Genomic DNA, 23,161 nt, shown 5'->3' with positions numbered 1-23,161 from the left:
CGCTGCTGGGCTGACCACCCCAAGTGCACTATGGGAGAGAGTCCTTGATCCTGGCTGGAGTTCAGCCCTGGAACTGGAGCAGTGGTGTTGCAGCCGGGATGGCCCCTGAATGGAGTGGATCTTTGCTGCCAAAATCCTCCCGAGGGCCTTTCCCTTGCTTCTCTCACCTGCTTTGGGGGAGAGGACCAACTTTTTTGTGCACCTCCTGCCATGATGCTTTCACAGCCAATTAAAATTCTATTCTATTCCCAGCAAGGGAGCTGGCAGCCTTGGGTCTCCCCAGCAGGACGGACTGGCTGCAATTACTGTCTCTTCTAGAGCCTGATTAGCTAAGGGGAGGCCAGGATACTTATCTTGCCCCTAAAGCCCCTTTAAATTAGGAAATGGAGGTTCTGCATCCTATTGCCTCTGTTCGGAGTCATCAGTTAATGCAAACATGTTAACCTTTTCTCTTTCACTTTTGGTAGTGGAACCAGATGAGAAAACCAGAGATCATCTCTTAACTGTATAGTTCCAGGAATAAAGGGAGGGGAAGACTCCTTGATTCCCTTGGCATCCAAATTCCAAATCTTTGGAATAAATTGAGAGCCTACTCTGTTAGGCACAGGCTAGGAGTTGGGGATTCAGCAGAAGCTGCAGGTATAAGGTTTAGCATTACTATGTTGAAGCTTTGAAAGTGGAAGGTAATGCATAGGAATAATGCATTTAAGGAAAAAGAGGAAGTCCAAAGTGGTGGAAAAGAAAAGGAGAAGGAAATTAATACACATGGAAAGTTTACTATGTGCTACACATTTTACATCTATTATAGCATAGAATCCTACAAACACTGCATTTTTACAGGTGATGGAACTAAGGCTCAGAGAGGTTAAAAAATTGTCGAAGGTCACAGAGCTAATGTAATAAACTGATTGTATTAATGATCCTAGGTCTTTATGCTTTCCTGTAGCCACTTCCTTTTGGTAATGCCTGCTCACACTGACTCTGGGATACACACATGACTTGCTTTGGCTAATGGGGCATTAGTAAATTTGATGTAAGCAGAGGCTTAAAAAGTGCTTGTGCATCAAAGCTTGCCCTCTCTTGGTGGGAACTGTTCCTGCATCATGTGAAGAAGCCTGGGCAGTCCTACTGGGTGATAAGAGACCTATAAGCAGAGGTGGACCATCCCATCCTAGATCAGCCAGAATCTAGCCAACTCACAGATGCATGAACGAGCCCAGCCAAGATTAGCAGAACCAATCAGCCAACTTATATAGATTTGTGAAAAATAAATGGTTATATTTTAAGCCACTAATTTTGGGGTACACATTCAGGAGCACAGTTAGCAGCTTGAACTAACTGATAGAGCAAGTAAATGGCAGAATCAGAAGTTGTTTGATCTTAGAGCCTGTGCATTGTTCATCTATCATGAAAAGATAGGAAAAGGGCTGAAATTGTGGCAGGGAAAAAACAGGTTAGATGAAGATATGTTTTTAACAACAAATCTGCCAAGTCACACAAGGGTGTTACCGGGACCAGTGTGGCATTCCCATATGTAGGAATCTCAAAGAGAAGTGGTAGGCAACTATCCAGGTGCAGGGCCTTAGGTGTGGGAACCTTTGGACCCAGGTGTCTTAGCCTTGTAGTTTGCCATCTCAGAGACTGGGCTATGCTAAGACGCCTGAGTACTCTGAGCCATCTCTACCCAACCAGTTCCGCGAGAAGAAGAAGCCCCCGAGCACCCAGGCTGAGATGCCGCAGCCCCAGCCGGCCAGGTGCGCCTTGGTTCTCCTTCACAGCTGAGACTCTTCTGCCAAGATCGCCTCAGTTGCAATGCTGCAGATTCCTACCTTAGCTTAGCCCCAATCCTGAAGCCACCTCCTGCTCCTTCTCGACGTGGAAAAAAACGGTAGAGAGGAACAGACTGCCTGAGTTCCTGAGCCTTCTTTCTCAGGTTACCCCAGCCACGTTACTACTGACAGTTGCTTCACGTGAGAATGTGAAGAAAGGACAAGACCTTGAATAGGGGCCAAGAGCAGCAGGGACTGATACACTGTAAGAATATGGATGGAAATTCTTGTCATCTTTCTGAAGACCAGTATGGCCTTCTGATCGTGTTTAGAGCCTTAAAAATGTCCATGCCCTTTGAATGAGTAATTCCACCCTAGGCCTGTCTTCTAAGGAAATAATCGTGGATATAGTCCACAAAATCATGGCTCACCATGAGAAATGTTTCATGACATAGTGTGAATTTAAAAATACAAGTTATAAACTGGCTGTAAGTTATGATTCTGATTTGGGGGAAATTATGTGTGCATGTGTATGTTGGGGGGCTACAGTTAAGAGGAAATTTTTGATTTGTTATAAATCTCTACATATTCTTAAGATATAGCCTGTTCTCTCTCAGCCTCTGGACATGTGGGTCCTTGTCTATCTTAGACATGGCAGGGAAACTTACCTTACAAACCTAAGAGACTGGTGAAGGTCTAGAAAAAAGGGGGCTGAAATGATGCATGACATGAGAATAGGATCTAAAAACAGAACTTTTTAGTGTGGATGGATGACTGCTGAGGGGAAGAGGAATGCAGTTTTAAATAGTCATGCAGTATTAGGGGAGAGAGAACATGGCTGGGTTGCCAAATCCCAGAAAACAATGGAAAACAAGTCCTGATTTCTTGCTTAACCATCTTGTCATCTAAAAGAGGTTAAAGGAAGATAAAAGGAAGTAATGTTTTATATACCAGCCTCTAAGTAAGCGAAATGCAGGCCTAAAAACCATGGCGAAAGCTAAGAGTCTGGACAGGTTTGAGGAAGCGTGTCCTAGCGTGTGAGAGTCTCCCGGGCAGGCGCCATCTTGAGTTCGCAGCGCCAAGGCTGAGAGCCAGCGCTCAACCCAGGCTGCTGAACCGCTCCTAAGAGGAGACTGCGGGCTACAGTCGCCATCTTTTGAAAGGAAGCAGTCCTGGTCCACAAGTATCCCCCGATCACTAAGCACAGAGGCTTGGGCTGTTCTGTGAGCTTTGGCCGTGTCCTGCACTGGTCCTCACAACATGGGTCTGAGAGGGGGACCTGGAAGCACTGGCAAGCATGGTGGACCCCAGGGTTCCCCTCCCCAGCGTTACTCTAACAGGAGCACCCTGTGTGTCAAGGGTGGTGCTCTGACAGGCAGTCTGACCAGAGGCTGAAGGCTGGAGACGAAGATCTTTGAAGACCAACCCCCCTTCCCAGCTTCAGAAGTAAGGAATACAGAATTCTTTCGAACAAAAAGTAAAATTGCCAAGATGACAGAAGCTACAACCACTTGTGGCAGCTTAGCAGAAGCTTGGAGTCAACAGACCGGAGTCTCTTCACACACCATAGTAATTCCAATTCTGCTTAGCAGGCGTGTTCCTGACGGGGGATCGGAGCCAAGACTTCAGGAATAGTACGCTTCCTTGAGAGGTGTGAAAAGAGCTGGGCTGAACTTTCCACAGACTCTGGAATGGGTGTCACCCAGTGAGAGGCATCAGTCCTGCAGGGATCGGGACAGGCTCATTGAAGCTCTGAACCCAGAGAGGGAGACATCTGCAACTTGTTCCTGTTTCAGTGCCCTCCTGCACCACCCTAGGAAAGGCCACAGCCCTCTCTGGGCTTCGGGTTTTTCGGTCTAAATGGAGTATAATCTGAATGAAGCTCATGTTGAAGGAGAAATGCAAGTCCCAAAAAGAGAAAGAACTGAAAAACATTTCAGCGTTTACTGCAATCTCTTTAAAAAGCAGGCAGAGGAAATTACACGGCAAAAATCTCTTTTCCCCTCTCATACCTCCCTTTCCATGCTAAGCTCTTCATTACATAGATCATGTTAGCCGCTCTGCCCTCCTTCCCTGCACTTCCAAGGGCATCGCAAGGCCCTCAGCTGGTCTCATAAACACACAAATTCACAGCCTTTCACAGCAAGAGGAGTGATGGCTGAAAACACTCACAGCTTAAGACCTTTACTTAACCCCACAGCAGGAGGTAGAAACACATGCACGTCAGGGAAGGAGGCCTGGGGAAGGCTGGGTCTGAGATAGAGCCATGTGGGTGGATGGAGAGCTGGGGTGTCTGTTTGGTTCTTCCCTCTCCCTATAATAACAGGCAGTCAGCAGCACCTGGAGACTCCTGGCCTTCATCACACTGTTATTACCTGTACTCCTTCTCCAGGCTCCCAGGCAGCTTAAGTACTCACAGGCTTCAGACTGATGAGTTTCATTTACAAGGTGGTAAAGTGAGGTGCTGGGGAAGGCAACAAACTGCAGAGACCCCTCCTCCACAGTGCAAGGGAGCAGCATTCTCTGCCTCCCTCCTTTCGTTAGGGCATGAAGAGATTCACGAAGGACAGACGGGCACATGCGTGACAACATACCGTGATGTGCGAGGAGCATTCACCCTGTGTCAGGCAGGGTTCTGACTCCTCATTGGGTACGATCTCATTGAATCCTCACGAGGCCCTGGGAGGCAGGAAGTACCCCTTGGTCCCGCTTTACATCTGAGCAAACTTGCCAAGGTCACACAGCTGATCAATGGGAGAGCAGGGATTCAAACCAGCCAGCCTGGGTTCATCGGCCCCAGTAGCCATGCTAGATACAGCCTCATGCATGCCAAGTGCTTAGAACAACATCTGGCCCCTGGTACGTAATTGGTCAGTGTGAATTAGTAAGAGAGGCAGACACAGCAGCCCAGACGTCTACAAAGCAGTGCCGATGCACATGACAGGGCTGGGGCTCGGGACGTGTAGGTAATTTGCACAACGCCCCTCACCTAGTAAGTGGAAGGACCAGGACTTGAACCCAGCAGTCAAAGCTTGCATATGGGGCCTGGCACATAGTAAGTGCTCAGTAAGTTCTAGCTGTTGGTATTCACCTTCCTCTTTGTCTACATAAGAGTCTTCGAGTCACATAGGAGACGGAAGGTTTGCTAAAGGGTCTCTGGTCCAGAGCTTTACAAATGAGTCTTAGCCAACCTGGCATCAAGAGAGGAAGAGTGGGTCTCCGTGGAGTCAGTCTCTGCAGTGCAGCCTGGGAATCTGAATGCTTCACAAGTTTTCCAGGTGATTCTTATGTATGTGAAATTCGGAGAACCAAGGAATCCAGACTTAGATAGCCTAAACCCATGTCACCAGCCAGAGAGTGGCATAGCTGGGAATGGCACCCAGGAAAGACCCTACTACTTTTGCTCTGTAAGAGTCAGCCATGTGTAAGGTTCTAAGTGCCGAGCGCCACGGCTCAGAACATCGGTGATGTACATACCACGTCATCATAGCTTGTTGCCACTGTAATCTCTGCTGTATCCCCAAAACACGCCGAATGACACAATAACTACAGTGACTGAAAATTAATTTGTGTAGAATTTCACCACAATCCCTTCAAATAACATGAGGGTTTTGCACCACGGAAGCTAGGCACCCCTTGCCTGAGTGCAGGGACCACGGAGGGCGGACCCAGGAGGCAACTGAGTATCTGCTGCTTACCTTGCCACTGATTTGTGCCCTTGGCTTGACCTGACTTGGGAGAAAGAAAGAGAACACGGTGACCTGGAATCTCTGAAATTTCAGCCTCGTGGCCTGGAACCTTGGAAACAGGCCCAGCCCATTGCTGTATGCAAATAGCCCAATTCTGGCCAGCGAGGTTTATCAAAGTTACGTTTTTCTATTGAGTCAGGCAAAGGAGTGAGGGCAGATCAGCCTTTAATTTTAGCTCTTTGGTAACAACCATGACGGCAACGATGAGCTGTACAGAAAGACACATGGATGGTACATCACACGTGTAGGTCATTAGAAATACAGCTATGATTATGAATAGACACATAAAATATGACCTTTCTTTCTGCCAGCCCTCGTGGAGCTTGGTTTGTTTATTATGCAGATCGTGTTTGACTTTATGGAATTGGATGTTATTTAAATTCAATTACTGTGAGGTTAAGTTCTTCTTTCTAGTACCAGTTGAGTAAATTTAGAGGCAGTTAGAGAGAATATGGTATATTTGTCTTATCCCAGTTAAATTAGAGGGAGAAACGCACGGCAGGAATGAAATAACTGTCATGAAAATAGGAAAACATGGTTTGGAGGCTTTGGTTTGGGTTTGTGTGTTTGTTCTCCATGTCTCTTTTTGTATTCCTCTTTTTTTTTTGAACTGATGAACAGGAAGACTGAAACATTTTCACGAAGAGGGAGGCAGATTCTACCTGGTGTGTGTGGTGTGTCTGTGTGTGTTTGTGAAAATAAGCTGCTGGCATGAGAGAACTGGAAATAATTATGTGGTTAATTGAATTGAGTGTAGATAACTAGAGCTCATTAAGGCCTTAAGTCTTTTTTTTTTTTTTTTCTGCTTAGTAATAGAGCTCTTTCTTTTTTTTAATCAAATTATCTTGCAACAATTCCCATTTCCTTCTGCCAGTGTTGACACACTGTTAGTCTCCTGAAGCCAGGTCTGGCCTTGGTGCCATCGAGAGGGGACATAAGTCTTGGACTTGGCCTGGCCAGGAAGGGAGCATGTTACGTGCTATGATGCGTGGCCAGAAGGGGCTCCAGCCAGAAAACAAATTGCTGCCCGTACACTGCCTGACAATGTGCAGAGAATTCAGAATGGCTTGTCTGTGTGTAATAATGGATTCTAGGGCCATGGGGATCTTTGAAGGTCATCATGCCAATCAGCCTGCCTCCCAGAGATAAGAGGGAAACTTGCTTCATCACCCGCCTGGGTAGCAGAAGCCACACCCCCACCCATTTATCTTTTCCACCACAATTTTGCTACTAAGAAGGTCCTCATGATAGGTCATTTTTCTTGACCTCAATACTAGGACACACTGACCTCTCACAGGTCTGTGGAATCAAGAAATCATTGCCTGCAGTCCCACAGGAAGAAGACCCTGGAATCTTCCAGGCTTTCCTTCTGTTCACTGGCCCTGCCTGTGCTCCCGCTTTGTCTCCTTCGTCCCCAGTTCTGTTCCCCTAACTCAGATCACAGTTACACAAATAGTTGGTCAATATCACAGACCAGTTTGGCTGCGCCCATGACGTTGGGAGGATGTGCTATTGATAAGCCTTACTGCTAGCCGGTCCCCCAGATGTGTGGGGTCTGTGGAGTGGTACAAAGCAGTCCTTTGCTTGCCCTGTTAAGCCAACTGTCCTTCCCCGTAGAGATTACCTTGGATGGGCATTGAGGACTCCCTACTTCCCTTGGCATTCCTCCTAATTCTCCTTCACAGTCTCAATGAACTTTTCTTACTCCTGTGCCCATTCCTCCCACCACAATACAGAGTCCACTCCACTCTGGAGGGGAAATGCTAATTTTAAAGCTTTAGGTCCTCTGCATCTTCACAGTTGAGCACAAACAGGGCAAGTGAAAATTTCCTTATTTACATAAACTAAATCTCAGAGAAAACTTTAATGCATTCCTATGCTGATAAAAATATCTGTCTCTTCATAAATTGTAACAATGTTTTCATAAGTCAGTCTCCCAAGGCAACAGAAATAAAAGCAAAAATAAACAAATAGGACCTAGTTAAACTTGTAAGCTTTTACACAGCAAAGGAGACCATAAACAAAATGAAAAGACAGCCTACAGACTGGGAGATAATATTTGCAAATGATGTGACTGATAAGAGTTTAATTTCCAGAAGATACAAACAGCTCATACAACTCAATAACAAACAATCCAATCAAAAACTGGGTGGAAGACCTAAATAGACATTTCTCCAACAAAGACATACAGATAGCCAACAGAAACAGGAAAGACACTGAAATGAATATCACTAATTATCAGAGAAATTCAAATCAAAACTACAATGAGGTGTCACTTCACATCAGTCAGAATGACCATCATTCAAAAAGTCTACAAATAATAAATGCTGGAGAGGATGTGGAGAAAAGGGAACTCTCCTACATTGTTGGTGGGAATGTAATTTGGTGCAGCCACTATGGAAAATAGCTTGGAGATTTCTCAAAAAAAAAAAAAAAACAGACTTATCATATGATCCAGCAATCCCACTCCTGGGCATATATCCAGGGGGAACTTTAATTCAAAAAGATATATGCATCTCAATGCTTATAGCAGCACTATTTACAATAACCAAGACATGGAAACAACCTGAATGTCCATCGACAGATGACTGAATAAAGACGATGTGGTATATTTATACGATGGAATACTACTCAGCCATAAAAAGAATGAAATAATGCCATTTGCAGCAACATGGGTGGACCTAGAGATTGTCATACTAAGTGAAGTCAGTCAGACAGAAAAAGAAGAATACCACATGATATCACTTGTATGTGGAACCTAAAAAAATGATACAAATGAAATTATTTACAAAACAGAAACAGACTCACAGACATAGAAAACAAATTTATGGTTACCAAAGGGGAAAGGAGGGGGAGGAATAAATTAAGAGTTTGGGATTAGCAGATGCAAACTACTATATATAAAATAAACAACAAGGTCCTACTGTATAGCACAGGGAACTATATTCAGTATTTTGCAATAACCTTTAATTAAAAAGAATATATATATGATAACTGAATCGCTATGCTGTATACCAGCAACTAGCACAACATTGTAAACCAAATATACTTCAAAAAAAAATCTCGTCTCTTAATTTTGACTTAACAAACGTCTCCTCCTCTCCAAAGGTAGGGGTGTGAGGAGGGAGTGGCAGGGAGAGTTAAAATCATCGTGACCCCACCCATCACTATTACCACATCAATTAACCACCACATCCAGCGAACACTGCCTGGAATTGAGTTCCAAGGAGAGGGGCAAAGGAGAAGCTGCCTTTGCGTTTGTATGTTAATAGGGATCCGGCAAGGCTGACTCTCTTATCAGGGCTGGAAAGGTAAGGATCTATGAACAAGGCTGCTGGGGAGATGAAGAGATGCATGAGAAATAATTATTAGCCTCATTCAGTTACTGGGGTAGTAGATGGTAGAATGTCTATAAACCTGAGATGTTTATAACATGAGGATTATTAATAAGAAGGGAATGTTATTCAAAGGAGGAAGGAAGGAAACTAATCAATGTTTGAAGTAGTGGAGAAGGTGGCTTTAGAGACAAGGAAATAACTCCTATTATAACCCTTTCCATATTAGCTAGCATTTACTGAGACCTCGCTGTGTGCCTGGCACGATGCTAAATGTATTCCCCTCCTCCCCCGATTTCACAGATGAGCCATTTTATTTTAATAGACAGGGCCCTCAGTGCTGCCAGCAATCCTCTTTATTTCTCTAGTGTAACCACTCTTAAACTCTCCCAGGTGTCTATTTCACACCAATTCTCAGACCTCCTCCCCCACCTTCACTCTCAGCCCATGACTTGGCTTCATCTAGAAAACGGAAGAAATCAAAAGAAAACTTGTCAAATCCATGGTTAACTCTCAGTTCTCATCCAACAGGACCCCTCAGCAGCGTTTGACAGGGCCGATTGCTCCCTCTTTCCTGAAACACTTTGGCTTTTGGAACATCACGTTCTCTTCTCAGCACCCTGACCTTCCCTCTCAGGCTCTCCAACTGGCTCTTTCCCACCTCCTAAGCTCCGACGTCTTGGCATCCTCCAAGAAGCATCCCTGGTATCCCTCCTTTCTCCTACCTGCACTCACTCCTGGGCTTGTAGCTTTAAACACCATCTGTAGGCCAGTGACTCTCAAATTTATATCTTGAGCATGGACCTCCGCTAAACTCCAGCCTGTTGTATATTGCACTTCCTATTTGATGTCTCCACTCAGATATTTAATAGACATCTCAAAGTTGACCCGTCCTCCAAAACCTGCCCCTCCCTCAGTCCTGCCCATCTCAACCAAAGGCAACTCTCTAGCCTTCTTATTGCTCAGGTCGCCATCATCCTTGACTTCTATCCTCTCATCTACCACATCCAATCTGCCAGCAAATCTGAGTACCTGTATCTTCAAAAATATATCCAGGAACCATTTCTCAGAACTTTCACTGCTACCAGACTGGTCCCAAACACCATCACCGCTTGCCTGGGTTCCTGCCTCCCTACTTGGCCCTTGCGTCCTTCTAGTCTATTTTCAACACAGCAGCCGGAGGGATCCTGTCAAACATGGTCAGATCATGTCACTCTTCTCTGCTCAAAACTCTCTCCTGGTTTCCCATCTCATTCACAATAAATGCCAAGTCCTTAAAAGGGCTCACAAACCTTGTCTGACCTGTCCCCCCAATTCTTGATCCTCATTATATCTCTGACCTCATTTCCTACTCTCCTTCCCCTCATTCACTCTACTTCAGATACACTGGCCTCTTCGGTATCCCTAGAATATGCCAGGCATGCTTCTGCCTCAGGGCCTTTGAACTTGATGTTCCCTCTGCCTGGAATGCTCAGGCCCCAGATACCCACATGGATTGCTCCCTTACCTTCCCCAGGTCTTCACTCAAAGGTCTCCATTTGGTGAAGCCTTCCATAGCCATTCTTTTTTAGAATTTCAACCTGTGCCTGCCTTCCATTTCCCTTTTCCCTGTTTATTTTTTTTTCCATAGCACATAACAACATTTTAGAAACTTATAGTTTACTTCTTTTTCTTTTTTAAAAATGTCTGTCTCTCTTGACTAGAAAATTTTGGTTAGTTACATTCACTGCTGTATCCCTGTCACCTAGAACAGAAATGGGAAGATACTAAAAGTGTATTTGATGAATAAAGGAATGATTGAATGAAGCCCAGAGGGGTTAAGCAACTTTCCCAGGGTCACACAGACCATAAAAGCCTGGATATACCCGATTCTGTCTGGAACTAGAGCCCAAGTGCTTAACCATCATGTTAGTCTCAACAAAGAGAAGTGTCCCTAAACTGCACTCCAAGGCTGGTGTGTCTGTTGTCCCCTCTGTTCTAATCTCTCAGAGCTGCAAACTACAGCAGGGCTGGGGCTCTCTTGGTGTCACTAGACTACATATTTTTTTTCTGCTCAGTGGCAAGGATGCCCGGTGCCTCTGTGTGTGTGGAAGGAGAAGTCTCTGGCTTATCTGCCACTGCCATGGCAACCACGTAACCTAAGGACTCCAGAAGAGAGTCCTTTCAGATTGAGATGGGAGAAAAACTGAAGCAAGGCAGAAACAAACAGAAAGAAATCTGTGAATGGAGAAATGACAGAAGTCTTGCTTCTGCAGCTGGCTGTGTCACTGGCAGCAAGGAGAACCCATCCTGCTCTCTTCCCGTCCCAGTAGCTCAGCCACAGTCAGGGGCCATGGACCACCTTGTCCTGCCTCTAGATGACCCCACCTAACCCATCCAAGAGGCCTTCTGTTCAGCACCCCCAGGGAAGAAGGGCCCCTAAACACTCTCAGTGACCCCGTGGTAACACAGAGGACAGCCCTGGGCCAGAAGTTGGGAGATTCTTATAGCCATGCTTTGAGGAGATCAGAGTTGCCCACAATGGAAAGATGAAGAAACAGAGCATCAGAGAGGTTAAGAGACTTGCCCAAGTTTGCACAGCCAGTAAGCGTTGAAGAGGCACTTAAACCTAAGGAGTTGGTCTCCGAAGACCAAGCTTTCCACCCCTCCCTTCTACCGTGTGCCATAGGGTCCAGGGGATTAGAGAAGATCCTATTTTTCTTGCCTTAGTCATGGTGGTCTTTGGGCCCCAAAGCTCCAAGCAGATCATCGAGGAAGTGTCTGGTGCCCTTTACATTTAATGAGGCCCTTTGATCTGTGGAGTTTGCTAAGCACTGCAGACAAGATGGTAATAATCCTCCAGCCCAAAGACTGGAGCCTCGGGAGCTGGGCGTAGGGGCCCATCCTCTGTCCTGCCCTGGTGCCCATCCAGCTTGTCCATGCTCCCTTAACGTGCACCTATGACATGCCCAGTTCTACAGGATACACAGGAGCACCCCAAATCCCGGAGGAAACAACTGAAGAATGATCAAGTACCAATCTGTGCGTGATGATGCAGGGGGAAAGACAGGTCCATAGCTGGTGGCTATGGGAGACTTGGTGGAGGAGCCGGAGCTGGACCAGGGAGGGAGAGACAGAGAAGAGCCCCGCAGGGACAGGTGCAGGAGGGACGGCAGGGACCAGAGCACAGAAGGTGGGATGAGCAGTGATGTGGTGAGAAGCTCAGAGTCTGATGTCAGAAAGACTCAGCGTTACATTCTGGCCGTGCTACTGGCTGGCTGAGTGACCTTGAGTTGGACATTTAATCCTCTTTGTTAGGAGTCTCTGTTATACTGAGAGATATTTACCACCTCTGTTTCCATGTTCTACCATTTTACTTTTTAATAGAGTTTACTGCAAAGAACATCTCCATTCAGTCTGACCTGAATCCGTCTGGCTGTTGGCTCATTTCCATTTTTCTTGTTCTTAAAGAAGCCCAGGTTGACCAGTCAGAGATGGTACAGGGTCCAGGTTAAGGCTTCTTAGAAGCCCTAAATACAGAAAAGGTTATGGCTCTCCTCCCAAATGTACATAAAAATATATCAAATCATAAAATACAAAACTGACATGAATGCCAAGGTTAAAATAGCTTCTTTGCAGATTTTTTTTTTCTAAAATCCTGGATCATTTCCTTCACCAAAGTTAAACTTTTCTAACAGCTTCAGTGTCCTTACTTTCTAGTATTTGTGGCACCCAAAGCAAGTCCCTATCCTGCCTTTTGGGTTGTCCAGTGCCCAGGGGAAGAGTGGGTGCCCAGGAGCTCCAGCGGAAATTGTACACCCTTGGCCTCTTAGTCGGCGGCCAGGCACTGGGACCAGACCCGGTCATGCTCCCTCCTTCTCCAGGTAACGAGGCTGAGGATCGGGGGCTCCAGTGAGCCCTGAAGGTCCCACATCCAGAGCCACGATGAGAGCCCAGGTCTTGTTATCAGCTGTGCCCTGGCAAGTGGCTCTTCCTGCCCTGTCTCATGGCTGCTGTTTGGAAAGCAAGAATAGCCTTTGCTGTTGCCTGGCACCGCTGCCAGGGACCGGAAGTAATGTCTCTTACCTGATTGGCAATTTGACATGGCTGCTTAACAACCCGATTAATCAAACCCAGCTCATCCTGTTGGAATTAATGAGCCTAGGAAATGCTGCCAGGAATAATGAGGGCTTTTGCCCCTCCCCCCAGCACCTCTCCCCACTCTCCCCCTCCTAGTTCTTTCTCAGAGCCACACAGCAGCTACTCAATATCAGGGGCCCTTAGGCCTTGATGGGCGTGGTGAGTGCCCTGCAATGTGGGCATCTCCTGCCTATTCTACCCCTCTCCCAGGAGCCACAGCTGCCCACCTGGAGCCAGAGGCTGGCCATGTCCTAGAGGAGCAAAGCCTCTTGTTCATCAAACAGATGGGTACACATTCCAACGTGAGTGTTGGATGGGGGGGGTCTCACTGTTTCAGGCACTGTACTAGGTGCTAAGGATGCAAAGACAGTAATAAGATGGATATAAGATACATATTGCTGTGAGGGGTCACAGTGTAGGGGTGACCCAGAGACACATGGGGAACTGCTTTAATGGGGGTATGGAAAGGCCCCAACCCCTCAGCCATAGTGAAGGGGGCCTGTCAATATTGAAGGAGTGCTGGGCACTGAGTGAGGTGCTGAGGTCTCAAGGTTGACAAGTTGGACTGGTTCTCGTTCTTCTGGAGTGGGCAGTCTTATCCCCGTTCTTCAGGGCAGTGCAGGAAACCCCCTGATTAATTTTTTGCTGACTCACTCAAACACAAAGGTTGTTGAGGGCCTGCTGGGAGTAGGCTAGGCACCCAGGGAATGAGGTGCAAAGATGAATGACTCCTCTAGCCTTGCCTTCCAGGGCTCCTCTAAGGGGGAGAAAGGCGTATGCAGAGATCCTCATAAGGTTGTGCTGAGTGCTCTAACAGTACATGCTCAAGGTGCGAAGCACAAGGTACTCAACAATCAAAGCAACCTGGAGAAATCAGGCCTGCCCCCCTTTAGGAGGTGGTTTTGTAACTATTATGAAAACAGAGAGGCAGTTTGGCAGGTATACAAGGTGCAAAAGGACATTCTAGACCTCATCCAGGCTGATGGGTAGTCTTTGAGTGATGAGAGTTGAAGTAGAAGGGAACGATGGTTCCATGCTTCTCGGGAGGAAACGGTTGGTTCTACAGTCTATGGTAAAGAACAAAATGACTAGATACACAAATGAAGATATGTAACTTATAGGTCTGCAGCTCCTGTGTCTGCTAATTCAAAGTTGGGAACAAGGTGTGGTTTCCTGAATAGTGAAATCCCCAAATTAACAGGGGCATGGCTTAAGTGGCCATTTGCCAGACACACATGGGGCCTGGGGCTGAGAGAATGGGACTGTGCATGGCAGCAACTGGATTCTTTGAAAGGAGTGAGGCAGAAGGCATTTTTTCAGAATAGATTAGTTAGGAGGGGAGGGAAGGCACCGGGAGTAAGAAAGGAGGGGGCCATGGGAGAGGTCAGAAGGGAGCACAGGTTGGGGGAGGTGGGTGGGCTCCACTGCTAAAGTCTCTGAGAAGGTAAAAAAGGAGCTGGGTGGACAGGAGTCAGCAAGCAGAAACGAGAGACCCTGGGTTAGAACGGGGAGAGAACAGATGGGGGAGAGGGAATGGGGGGGAGGGGCTCACAGAGGCACTCTGGGCCACAGCATCAGACCCGGCAGGAAGCACGCGCAGGCTTCAGTGGTGGTCATGTGCTGTGTGGTCACAGGGTGCTCTGGAGACTGAGCCCAGCTCTGCGGTCCACTCACACAGGCTGCAAATCAGGGCACCATCTTTGCCTCCCTGCTTCCGGGCCTGCCCCAGGCTGGGCTTCCCAGCCACTCCCAGCCAGGCCTGAGGGATGTGCCCAGAGGGCCCCAGGCCTCCAGTAAGGGCATCTGCCCAACTTCCTAAGTCCCCAGGATTCAGGCCTGCCTACCATGTTTTTGTCACTCTGGGGGCTGGGGCAAGAAGCTTCACAGAAGGGACCCAGGTCTCTCTGAGCTGTCCTGCAGAAGAGTACAAACTCTCCAGACCAGAGCTCCAAACGCCAGGCAAAACGATCCTCCCTATATATTAAAAACTTGGATTCGCTGTTGACATTTGACTATTGGGAGATTTAACGTAAAAATTGCCACCTTGATTCCCACATGGACAGCTTACTGGAGCTGATGATGGCTGTTCCCTTTAACCTGGGTCTGGGCCCTCCAATCCGCCTGCCCGAGGACCCCTGCCCCCCCCTCCCCGCCCCCGCTCCCCCTGCCCCCAACCCAGCTAGCTTCTGTCACTGGTATTGCCTTGCTGGGCCTGAAGGCATTTGAGTTTGAGATCTACGGCTGAGCCTTTAAAGAGAAGCCAGTGGAGGCTGACAGCCAGGTGGACGGCAGAGGGCCCCCACAGAACCACCCCCCCCCACTCATTTCCACAGAAGTCCTAGGACTCAGGCAGTACTGAGTAGGAGCGCGGGGTTCAGAATTGTTAGTTGAAATCACTGAAGTCGCCTGGTTCCCACGGTGGAGAACTGGAGCCCAGACCTCCTCCGTGGGGTCTGGGGCCTCCCAACAAGGCCTTGTGGTCTGGCCTACCCGGGGTGGTGGGGGAGGGGGTGGCAAACCAGCGCCCTAGAGGCCAAACACCCCCAATCCACCCTCCGGCCGCCAGACTCCAGGGCTCGGGCCTCACCACCCTCCGCCTCTCTCCCTGCAGGGGGAGCTGCTGAGCCCGTGCCGCTGCGATGGCTCCGTCAAGTGCACGCACCAGCCTTGCCTCATCAAGTGGATCAGCGAGCGGGGCTGCTGGAGCTGCGAGCTGTGCTACTACAAGTACCACGTCATCGCCATAAGCACAAAGAATCCTCTGCAGGTACCAGCGCGGGCTTCCCCTCCCCGGGGCTGCGGGCCCGGGGCCCGGGGTTTCCCACACCGCCTGCTCTCCCGCGGGAGGGTGATTCCACCTTAGATGGGCTAGGTGGGCGAGACCACGGATGACAAGCGGGCAGGAGGGGATAAGAGAATTTTTGTGTTTTCTTTGAAGCCTGAGCAAGACGAGGAGAGAGGGATGGGGCAAAGACAGATATATATAGAAGGAAAGAAATGCGGAGAATCAGACGGCAGAGGGAGCCTAAGTGAGCTAATGGATGGATGAATGGATGAATGAAATCAGAAAGATAAGGGAAAGGATAGGAAGAAAAGACAAGAGGGAGCAAGGGGAAAACAAGCAGGAAAGACCAGGGGACAGAAGAGTATAGGATGGAAAAAAAGACAGGGCAGGAAGGTGAAGAGAAAGACTGCCCTAGAGCTAAGGGTGGATAGAAGAAATAAGGAGAGAGGAGACGCAGTGGTACGCCCCAAACTCCAACGTGCGTGTAATTCTCCTGGAATCTTGTCAGATGCAGACAATGATTCAGGAGGAGAGGCAGGGCCCAAGAGTCTGCATTTCTAACAGCTATCGAGTGATGCTGATGCTGTGGTCCACAGAGCACACTTGGGACAAGGGACTAGAGAAAAATGGAGAAGAGACAGGCGAGGGAAGCAGAGGAAAACAGAAGCATGGGCAAGAAAGAAGAAAGAAAAGGAGGGAATGTGAAGAGTCCGCTGAGAAGGGCAAGGGTGGGAGGGCCAGGGCTCGGGTGGGGTCTGCGAAGCAGATGCACAACGGGCTGGACCTGTGAGAACCGAGGGCTCCCCCAACGTCCACCCCGGCCCCTCTCGCTTTGCCCTGATACAGCCCTCATCCCCAGAGGAGCTGGCAGGCCCCGCGCCACCTCGTAAATCCTCCCAGTCATACAGCTCCCCCTGCAAGGCACACACTTGGAGGGCACTCTGCTTCTGAAAATACCTCCACGGTATTTTCCAGTTAAGCAGCCACGTAATCAATTAGCCAGTGAGGATGGGAGCTGCCGCAGCCTGGCAAGTTTTTCTCTCCTCCTCTCCGAGGGTGGGAGAGAGTCAATCCTGCACGTCCAGGAAGACGGGTGGCTTGGGGGTGATAGTGGTGGGGGTTCTTTGCATGGAAGTGCAGCTGGAAACACCTGGCACCACAGTGTCCATCCATACAGGCCAGCAGGAGGGTATTATTTCCGGAAGAAGGCATTAAAATCCTCAGCCATCCTGATGGTGTACCCAGGGGTCAGAATAAGAGGTGCCTCTCCCTGCACTGGTGCCATCTTTATCCATTCATTTCAAACTCTTGAAGTGTCTTAAAATAGCTGTGTAGTGAGACAGCTGACTCCACGCCCTGGGGTGCATTAACTCTTCCCTTCCTTCTCAGCTGATTCAAGCCTTGGAAAAGGGTCACAGTCCAAACGCACAAGCCCACCCCAAGCTGCCCCCTTGGCTCATAAACAGGCATCAGACCTTAACACATAAAATGAAATACCATTTAGGGATAACTTCTCCCTCCGGGTAAAGAAAAGAAAAGGTTATTCTAATCTTATGAATGCAGTAAGCAAATGGCAGTATTGACAATTTTGATCTATTACTTTATTCTTAAGTTACTACTGTGTCTTTGTGAGTTTCTAGGCACTGGGGACTCTCTGATTCTGTTACTCCTGGATTGTGAGTGGACCACATTGCACTCAGTGGTGTGTGCTCAGGAAATGCCAATTCACCTTTCCAGATAGCCCCAGAAGAAGGAAGTAGTCTGGACTAGCAGCAGTGTTGTGTGGTTGTGGCCCCAGTTGTCCCAACTGCCTGTCCTGGGCTCCTCAGGCTCAGCCAAGTGTGAGACGGCTGCCTGCTGAGCCACAGTGGGGCAACTTCTGCTCCCACAGCCCGGCCAGACCATCTGCGGTACCTGCTCGAGCAGGCAGGCCCTACTGCCAGTGAGCAGAGTGACGGATGCAATGCCAGGACTGCCTCTGCTGTCAGAGTGGGGAGGTTTCTTCCAGGTCTCTGATCTTTCGCCTCTTGCTTCATGCCCCTTCAATGTCATGAGTACAGCGGGCAGAGCGGCATGTTATCTCAGTGACCCTCTGCAGGCTCTGTTTCTAGCAGATGAGCCCCTGAGAATGGAGGAGTTTCAGGGTGGCCCTGGGGCCTTGAGGCTTTTTCTTACCCTCTTTGCTACACCTGAACTGCAACAATATTAACGAACATTTAGTTAGTACTTACTGGGGGCCAGCCACTGTTCTAAGTATTCTTATATGTTATCTCATTTAATACTGAAAGCAACCCAGTGCAGTGGGTACTATTATTATTCCCAATTTACAGTGAGACAATGGAGGCACAGAAGAGTCAGCAATTTGCCCAAAATTGCCCTGACAGAGCAAGGTTACATCCAAGGAGTCTGATTCCTGAGTCTAGCCCTTAACAGCTACCCTGCAGTGCCCAGCATGGAGTTTGCTAAGTGTGATTATGAATACCCCCCACTTTGGCACACACAGCTATATTTTTGCTGAAATATAATGAAGGACAGAAATGCTGGCAGCTGGTACCCTTCAAAGCACGGATTACAGCATTGTTCCATTAACCTTCACCGTACTCTAGGGAGCTGAAAGGACCAATGCTCTCCTTTTTTTTTTTTTTTTTTTTTTTTTTTTTTTTTTTTTGGAGGTCCTGATGATGTAGACTTCTCCTAGGTCACACTCCAGAAGTTGGAGCAGAGCTGGGCTCGGATTGGGTCACCTGGCCCTTGCTCACTGCCCCTTGCTGTTCTAAGGATAGAAATGTCCAGGCTCTGTGCTCCTTCCCTTTGTCTCTCCCCTCACCACACAGCAGGGCGTGGAGAAGTCTCAGGACAGTGCAATCAGGATTTCTCTGGGGACAGAGCCCTGATGCCTGGTGGTGGCGGAGCCTGGTGCCTGGAGCCCTTCTCCCCTTCGAGCCACCTGTGAGACAGCAGAGCTCTCCCGTTCTCAGCGTCCTCTTTGCCCCCACTGCTCCCCACACCTCTCGTGGAGCCTCACACGGGACAGACAGACGGGAAGGGAGCCCTGTGACAGCACCCCCTTCCTGTCCTTTCTTCACATGCTTCAAATTGCCATCAGGGGTGCTGTTTGGTTTCCCCAGGCAGCTCGGGGGCTGGTAGGAAGGGGCCTTAGGGATGAAGGGGAGCTTTCTGTGCCTCTCTTTGGGGTTGCTGAAGTCTAGAGCAGGAGAAGGGGACACGTCCCAATGGTGGAAACAAAAAGCTCAGTCAGGAACCCCCTTCACAGACAGTGAGGCAGGCTCTGGAAAGAGCATTTATTGTCTATGAGAGAAGTCCACTGGATCAGGCCAGCTTCTGGAAAATTCCTTTGTTATATGTAACCCTTGGCTGGGGGAAGCAGTGGAAAATTTAAAGGCCCAGTTACCTGTAATGGGAGACTATCTGGATAATTAAATGTGAAGGCTGATGTCCTACATCTAGACCAGCAAGTGTAATGTTTTCCAATAGTTTCAGTTCCTTAGGGGCCTCTGGTCAGTCCTGGCTGGAGCTGGAATCAGTGCCTCCATCCAGGCCATTCAATGTGGGGGGAGGGCTCCCTATTAGCAGATGGAAAATTGTCGGCCTTTCCTTAGGAGTTCTGAAATCTGAGACGCCTTCCGGGGGCGTTCTCTGCAGGGTGTAGGGCAAACTGCTACGTCAGGAGACAGTCCTTTCCTCCACCTTCCCAGATCTGATCCTGTCAACTTCCCTGCTTAAAACTTTTCAAAAGCATGATGTTTACTCTTACAACAGAGTCAAAAATCTGTGTATATTCTGCAAGATCCCACATGGTCGTCTTCCCTTCCTGCTTTCCTAGTCTCACCCCACACTCCCTTCACATCCTCTGCTCCAGCCGCTCTGGTCTTCCTCCAGGTTTTCACACTTACCATGCTTCCTTCTGTCACAGAGCCTTTGCACACGCTTTTCCCTCTGCTGAAGCACACGACCCTCCTCTCTTTGCCTAGTAAACTCCCACTTGACTCATTGCTTCCTCTGGGAATGAAATCCCCTGTCATGGGCTCCCACATGCCATGTACCTCCCTCTTACTCCTGCTGGATTACAGTTGTAAGTAATTGTTTGGTTGTCTGTGTTCCTTAGATTTAAAGGTCCACAAAGGCAGACATCATGTATGTTTTTACTTACTGCTTTATCATCAGCACCAGGCAGAACATCTGACACACAGAGAATACCATGTACATATTTGTTGAGCAAGAGTATGAATAAAAAATCCCAAACTAAAATCCAACTCATAGCTCATTTAGGCCTGCGCTACATAGAATCATAGAATTTCGGAGTGGAAACCCACCCACACCCGAGCCTTCAACCCATCCATCAATACTGCTATTAGCACATTGCTCTTTCTGTTAAAAAACTGAAATCTCAGTGTTCATATACGGTCAGTAAATTATACTGTTTTTCTTTTCTCTCCCCCACATTGTGTCCTCTCTCTGTTGAACTGGTAATTTCTAGCATGTCTATTAAATGACATGATGCCAGGTGTTGTTATAGAAAACAAGCAAAAAGGGGGATAGGGGAGCTGTGCCCTCTCAGCACCTATTAGTGTGAAAATAAAGTGTTGCTCTGAGAAGAATATTCTGGGGACCTGGAACACCACCTACACTCTGCATTTCCACTTTCTCCTTCCCATTTTTCTGTCTGTATCATAATCAGCCACAAAGGCTTTCCTTCCCAGGCATGCCTGCCCAGAACCCCCTCCCTGTAATGACTTCTGATCTTCTGATCATTTGGTGTGATGTAGGTTTCCTCCACATCACAAGCACAATGTAAAACTCAGAAACTTGCAGAAATAGCCATTGTCTTACACATTGGAAAGCCCTGGTTTAAATCCAGAGGTGAGCGGTTGGGGCAGCAGAAGGAAGAGGGCTGGGAATGGGGTGGAAGTGGGGTGAGGGCATCCAAGCAACGGCTAACCTGCCATTCTCTTCTCCACAGTGGCAGGCCATCTCTCTGACAGTCATTGAGAAGGTTCAGATCGCAGCTGCCATCCTGGGCTCCCTGTTCCTCATCGCCAGTATCTCTTGGCTCATCTGGTCAACCTTCAGTCCCTCAGCAAAATGGCAGCGCCAAGACCTCCTCTTCCAGATCTGTTATGGGATGTATGGATTCATGGACGTGGTGTGCATAGGTGGGTCTGGGGCCTGGTCTCTACGGGAAGTGGGGAGCCACATGCTGGTGAATTAGATCCCTCAGGATCCCTCCTTCTTGAAGGTCAAAGCAGAGATGGCACCAGGCTTGAGACCTGTGAGCTTAAGAGGGGCCAGCGGCTTAGATTTGAGGGGTGAGTAGGGAGTAGGAGGAGGCAGGGCAAAGAAGGAAGATCTAAATCTTTCCCCAGCAAATCTGTCCTGCCCAGTTGAAGGTAAGAATAAAAGGGCTTGCCTCCAAGAATATTTGAGAAAGGTCAGTTGGTCAGTCTATTTGCCTTGAACAAGATGTGGAAGGCCCCAATCTGTTGTATACACCACGGTTGCCAAGTCATGACAAGGGATGGATTATACATTTAGCTCCATTGTCTTCACGGCAAAATGCCCAGAAACAGCCGTGATGATACCTGTCCCCTTTTCCCAGCTTTCCATAAGCCTATTATATGCCCAAGATTTCTCTAGTCTAGTGTTTCAGTGTATGTGGTCCTGGGGTTCCACACACAAGTTCAGGAGCCCCTTTGGGGGTGGGGAATGAAACTCTGTCCAGACAGACTCTCAATCTTCACTCCTGTTTCACCCTAACCTTCTGTACTTTTATCTATTTACATGTGTGTTTGTTCCAGGTAAGATTTTGTTTTAAAGCCTAGAGTGTTTTAGAAAAAAGCTGGAAACCTGCCACTGTAGCTCCTGCTGGTTCCCTCACACCATTCCCGAATGTATGTTTTCTCCCCTTCTGTCGTGTTCAGTTGGTTGGTGGGGGGCTTTTTGTTTTTCCCAACACACGATGGTGGCTGCCAACTCTGAAGTCTTCATCCAAGTGACTGAGGAGGTGGGGAATGGGCCTGGTTTTCTCTGAGTGGATGAAGCCTGCTTAAGCACTGGTCACAAACCCTGACCTGGACCTCTCAGCTTACCCCCGAGGCCATAGCACCGAGAGCACCAGGGTTCCACAGCTGTCTTCTCTGGGCTCTAGTTTGTGTATCACATCAAATATGATACTCCACTCTCTTTGGCAAGAAATCATCTCTTAGCTAGAATTTGGCTGAGAGGGTGTCCTCTTTCTTTGGGGTCCTTTAATGTCAGGAGTCATAGGGGCCTGGAGACTTGCATACTGATTACAGCAGCCAGAGAGACCAGTGACGCTGGAAATTGTAAGTTTGTCTAAGCATCTTGCTGCCTCTCCCTGCTGGCTAACCATAACATCAACCCCAAGTTCAAGAGCCTTTTGATCATGGCACCGAGGCAGTGAAGGAAACAGACTGCCCGGGTTTGGAGGACTGTGGAAGAGAGAGGACTGTGAATGGGGAAAAATTTGACTTTGAGGCATTCTAAGTTAGTTCCCTCTCCCACCAAACTCCCTTCCTTCCCCTGCTGAGGCACAGGTTGTGGATGCCAAAAACCAGGTGTGTCTCCATATGGAGGTGTACAGCTCTGGCTGGAGGGGGAAACAGTGGCAGCCCTTCCAGATGCCCTTCACTCTCCTTCAGGCAGGCTTTTCATGGGTTCCTGATGTGCACTTCTAGGAGACAAGCTTTCCCGTCACATGATGTATTAGTCAGCTTTGGCTGCAGTAACAAACAACCCCCAAACTGCACTGCCTCACAAGTGTTGATGTCCCATTCATGGGTCTGTGAGATGGTTTGGTCCTGCTGGGCTTGGCTGGACTTAGCTTCTGACTGTGTGTTGGACTCAGGCCTGCTCTGAGTGTCTCCTCATGCAGAGGCCCAGGCTATTAGGGAGTAGGGACTACTGGGGTATCTTCTTCTAGCCAAGTGCAGGAGCACAAGAGGACTGAATGGTGGAAATTTGCATTGCTTCTCAAATGCTCAGTACTGGCATGCTGTCCCTTCTGCCCACAGCCCATGAGCCAGTGAAGTCACCAGTAAGCTCCTCCCCTGGAGGGAACATGGGTGAGAGAGAGGAGCCTAAATACCATCTACAAGTCAAGGCTCCATAGCTTTGAAAACCGAGAGTACTGGACATAGAAGAGGCCATGCCATTGACCAGTACAATGCGTTTGTTTTGAAGTTGAGAGGACAGGGGTTCAAGGAAGGGAGGTGATCTGCTCAAGATTGCTCAGCTCAGATTAGAAGCAAAGTCTCCTGGCTGGAGCTCCAGTGCTCTTCCCATTATCCTCCTGCATCAGATGGCAGTAATCCCAAGGTGTCACTTCTGGGATACCTACAGATGCCACCTGCAACTTCGAGGGCA

The 23,161-nt window shown here is 48.4% G+C and overlaps 1 protein-coding gene across 1 annotated transcript in view; it reads left to right on the top strand.

Moving 5' to 3' along the window:
* MARCHF4 (membrane associated ring-CH-type finger 4) overlaps positions 1–23,161 on the top strand; it is a 94,650-nt gene that overhangs the window by 57,516 nt on the left and 13,973 nt on the right. The window contains exons 5-6 of the mRNA XM_074363211.1: positions 15,503–15,739; positions 20,739–20,931. Coding sequence (XP_074219312.1) covers positions 15,503–15,739; positions 20,739–20,931 — 430 coding nt within the window. The remainder of the gene's footprint in view (positions 1–15,502; positions 15,740–20,738; positions 20,932–23,161) is intronic.

This window comes from Camelus bactrianus, chromosome 5 (assembly GCF_048773025.1).
Source record: "Camelus bactrianus isolate YW-2024 breed Bactrian camel chromosome 5, ASM4877302v1, whole genome shotgun sequence".
Classification (NCBI taxonomy): domain Eukaryota; kingdom Metazoa; phylum Chordata; class Mammalia; order Artiodactyla; family Camelidae; genus Camelus; species Camelus bactrianus.
This window is presented reverse-complemented; position numbering and strand designations above follow the sequence as displayed.